The 4187-nt window shown below is 55.4% G+C and overlaps 1 protein-coding gene across 1 annotated transcript; it reads left to right on the top strand.

The window, feature by feature from the left end:
• The first annotated feature begins 1752 nt into the window (after positions 1-1752).
• NHLRC4 (NHL repeat containing 4) lies at positions 1753-3717 on the top strand. The gene is made up of 2 exons (XM_072349521.1): positions 1753-2007; positions 2643-3717. The coding sequence occupies exon 2, from the start codon at positions 2659-2661 to the stop codon at positions 3712-3714; it is 1056 nt and encodes a 351-aa protein (XP_072205622.1). The 5' UTR covers positions 1753-2007; positions 2643-2658; the 3' UTR covers positions 3715-3717.
• Positions 3718-4187: the final 470 nt, after the last annotated feature.

Here is a 4187-nt window from a genome sequence, read left to right as displayed (position 1 = left end):
CCCAGGGCAGAACCACTCTGGCTTTGGAGTTGGATAAAAGGCTCAGAGAGTGAAACAGGGAGGGTTTAAGTACTTGAAAGTGATGTTGGGAGTATGTAGGAGTGCTGCGGTCTGGCTCGGGGGCACGTGGTCCCCAAGGGCAGCCTGGAAGAGCAAAAGTGAGAGCAAGAGCGTGAGCAAGAGCGAGAGTGAGAGCGGGTCTCCCTCAAGCCTCTCTCCAGCCTCCCTCTGCTCCAGGGGATGCAGGTGATGCTGGGTACCAGGGCTGGGTGCCACCCGAGGAGCCTCTCATGGCCCAGCACTGGGCTGCCACAACCTGGTGACAGGTGAGGAAAGGGGCTAGCTCATAGGTCTGACTCCTACAGAGAAGGGGCTTTCTGCCAGTGCCCACTGAGCTGCACTGCCTTTTGGTCAGACTCTAGGCACTAATCTCATGGGATAAGCCACTCAGCACACGTGTATGGTGCTAAGCAGGTGCTGTGTCCCATCCCCTGGGCACGGAGTTTTCCTTGTGTGCACTCAGGTCAGAGCTCATGGCCCTGGGATAAAGGGATGGAAAACCCCAAGGGGGGCAGGTCACTGCTAATGCCTGCCAGCGCCACGTTCTGGGAAAGCCTGAATTGCACTCAAGCTCACTTCACCTGGTCCATCTGTAGTGTGGGCAGCCAGAGCGTGCCCCCATCTTTGAACCCTGCAGCTCCCAGTATTGGCATGGGCATGGGCTGTACCATGACACAGGTGTCTCCTGAGGTCCAGGGGTGGCTTCAAAACGGGTTGTGACAGAGGCACGGTCCTGGAAAGGTGAACAGGAGCCCCAGGGCCAGGCTGTGTTTGTTTATCATGGTGATGGAGCGCACAACAGTGAAACAAAAGGTCAGACCCTGTTGCCCTGGGAGATGGTTTTTGAAGCTGCCTGTGTCCTGCTGGGACTTGGATGGAGTGGTCCCAGCACTTGTCATGTCAGGTTACTTTGTAATGTTGTCTGGTAATAAGTCTGAAGCTCCCTCCAGACCTTGTGAGCTTCAGGGACGCACCAATAGGACTAGAAGGGCCCCAAGTAGTAAATCAGGAGCTCCCAGCCCAGGGCTCCAGAGGCAGCTCCCCACCCTGCAGCACCCACAGCCAGCAGGGCCCAACTGCCTCCAAGCACCCCTAGGATGGAAAAATGGGGGAGACTGATCCAAACTTCATTTTCTTTGGCTCATCTGAGTAACAGATAGACACAAATGTTATTAAGCCCAAGGAAAACCATGGCCACATTTAAGGTGGGGGCTTTAAACTCATCCCTGGTCAGGGTGGACCCTACTCTTTGCAAAGCCAATGCTGAGCAGTGACTTATAGGTGGGATTTCACTGATTCTGCTTTTATTACTTGCTGTCTTCGCTTGAGCTGAATCAATCAGTGCTACCTCCAGCCCTGAGCACAGCAGCAGGGAGCCATGGTTGAGAGACATGGAAATCAAGAGCTGGGCTCTTTCTCAAAAGCTTCTCCACTGGACATCAGACAGACCCTGGCACTGCAAAAATCCCCATCTCCTCCTGTAAACTGGGGCACCCAACTGCACATGACCCAGGCTGGGAGCACACAGGGAGCCACGAAGGAGCAGTGAGATAAGTTAAAAGCCCTGAGCCCAGGTGTGGGAATGTCTCCTCCCCAGAGGATGTTTCACTCAGGTGCAGCATATTGCTCCCATTGCCTGGAAGCTCTGCATAAGAGCCCCTAATTGTCACTACACCTGGGCACCTGGGGGGCCTCTCCTCCACTGATCCTGGAGGAGACCAGCAGGGAATAAAAGCTGCGTGCACCAGCCCTCATCTTGCTGCTCCTGGTTGTCAGCACAAGAAGCTGTTGTGTTTACTCACACTCGAGGGCAATCAACCATCACTAACAACACAACGCAGCACCATCAGCCCCACCACCCTGAGCCTGGCCAGGGAGCAGGACAGAGCCAGCAGGAGGGCAGCGCTGCCAGGAAGGACAGGCAGCCCCAGGACATCCAGACAAGAGGTAGGAGCTGGGCTCCTGGCCATGCACAGTCACTGAGCTGTGCTGGGGATGGGGTCAGGGCCAGCAAAGTGGGCTGTTGTGTATTTGGGTTTGTGGTGGCCGGCAAGTTATCCCCTTGGCTTCTAACTGACTTTTTCTCAACTGTGGAAACCAGTTTATTGGATTTGAACTCTGTTCAGTTCTGCAGGTGTGAAATCTGACCCACGTGGGAGTGGAGGAAAAGTTATCCTCAGTCAGTGTTACCAGGGACTGAGCTTGGGGAGAAAATAGGGTCAAAAAGTGTGAAGGACTTGAGAGAAGCTGCTGATCACAAGAACTGGAGAGGTGGAGTTCACACCCAGCACACAGGGCTGTCCCTTCTGCATAACCCCTCAGCACAGACCTGTTGTTGAAGCCCATGTGCTGTTTTGGTTGCAGATCCAGCTTTGCTTCCCTTCAATTTTTGTGCCATTGTCCCTGTTTGTATTTTGAGCACGTAATTAGTGGACAGGACTACGAGCTGTTCTCTGCTGCTTTGGTGTGAATCCAGCCCAGCACCAACACACTGGCCCTGTGTAGACAAGAAGCACCTGAGCTCAGAGCATGTCCCCAGGGATGGGTCAGTAATAGTCCTTCCACTTACTTACTCTAAACAGGGATGAGAGTCTCGTCATGGACTCCACTCTGGAGACCAGGCAGCAGAAGGAGAAGCTTCTGAAATCCCTCTACACCCTCCAGGTGAAGTCAAACACCACTCTGCAGACGGCCAGCCCGCTGCTGAGCAGCCAGCAGGGCACGGGCATGGTGACACAGCTCCAAATCCATCAGCTGGCAGACAAGACCAAAAGCCTGTGTAGAGACCTGGACAACATCAAGAACCTCCTCCACTATCGTCAGGATGAGCTGGTCCGGCAGATCCCCAACCCCACCGGCAGCCGTTATGGGTGTGTAAGTGGAATCCATTGCTCCCGGGATGGCTCCATCTATGTGACAGCCGAGGGTGCTCCCTGGGTGCATGTGCTCAGCAGCACAGGCCAAGTGTTGAAGTCCCTGCCCTGCTGGCAGACAGGGAGGGAAGGTGGCAGTTTCTTGCCGGAGGATGTGACTGTGACTCGGGCAGGAATGGTGGCTGTAGCTGACATGACAAATGGGGCTGTCTGGGTCTTCAATCCTCACACCTCCCCCTCCAAAGGGGAATGGATAAAGATCGGGAAGGTTGGCTCCCCCAGGGGTGTTGGAGCGGACTCCACGGGCAAGATCTTAGTAGCAGACTATGCCCGAGGCCAGGTCTGCAGCTTTGCACTGGACCATGCCTTCAGGGCACTGAACATCCGCTCAGTCCCCAACCTGCAGGGACCTCGCTACGTCAGTCCAGCACCCAACGGAGGCTTTGTGGTAAGCGAGGAATGTGGAGACGTCAAGGTGTTCATGAGCAGCCATCAGCTCGTCTGCTCCCTCAGCAGCAAATACGGACACCAGTTTGGCAACCCGGCGGGGGTGTGTGTGGACATGGAAGGCAGCGTGGTGGTGGCAGACGAGCAGCACCGCACCGTCCATTTGTTCCCAGAGAGCGGGGCTCCCATCTGCCTGGTGTCCGCAGGGCTGCGGAGACCGACTGGCGTGGCCTGTTCCCCCTTTGGGCATCTCTTTGTGGCAGACACAGGTGAGAACTGTGTGAAAGTCTTTAAGTACCACGTGAGGCCCCGCCAGCCCTTGGGCACCTTCTGACAACCTTCAGAGTGGGGCCGGTTCCACCACAACCCTGCTGAGCTTTGGGTCCACGGGTGGGTCACAGATGAAGACGCTCCCGTTGTCCCTGCGCTCAACCACGTTGTTGGTATCCAGCTTTTCCAGAGGGCAGAAACAAGGACTACAAGCGGTTCAGCTCTACACCTCTTGGATCGGCCAGAGTAGCTAAAGGACTGAGATAGGGCGGTGGGCATGGAACAGCCCTCCCAGGGCAATGGGACACATCTGTCAGACATAGGGCTTGGGTTTGGGCGCTGCTGTGTGGAGCCAGGGGTTGGTATCTGTTGTCCCTGTGGGTCCCTTCCAACTTGGAAGATTCTCTGGCTCCATACAAATGACTTTGTGTTGGTGTGTTGCAAACTGATCGCCATCCCCTCGTGTGTCTTTTCAATGAAATAATTACTTCTCTTCAACGCGCTCCCATTTATTGTGGCCACGCTTCCGCCTCCCTG

Source organism: Excalfactoria chinensis, chromosome 14 (assembly GCF_039878825.1).
Source record: "Excalfactoria chinensis isolate bCotChi1 chromosome 14, bCotChi1.hap2, whole genome shotgun sequence".
Classification (NCBI taxonomy): domain Eukaryota; kingdom Metazoa; phylum Chordata; class Aves; order Galliformes; family Phasianidae; genus Excalfactoria; species Excalfactoria chinensis.
This window is presented reverse-complemented; position numbering and strand designations above follow the sequence as displayed.

Excerpts from the sequence above, each read along its gene's own strand:
- NHLRC4 (XM_072349521.1), top strand. The coding sequence starts at position 2,659 with ATGGACTCCACTCTGGAGACCAGGCAGCAGAAGGAGAAGCTTCTGAAA.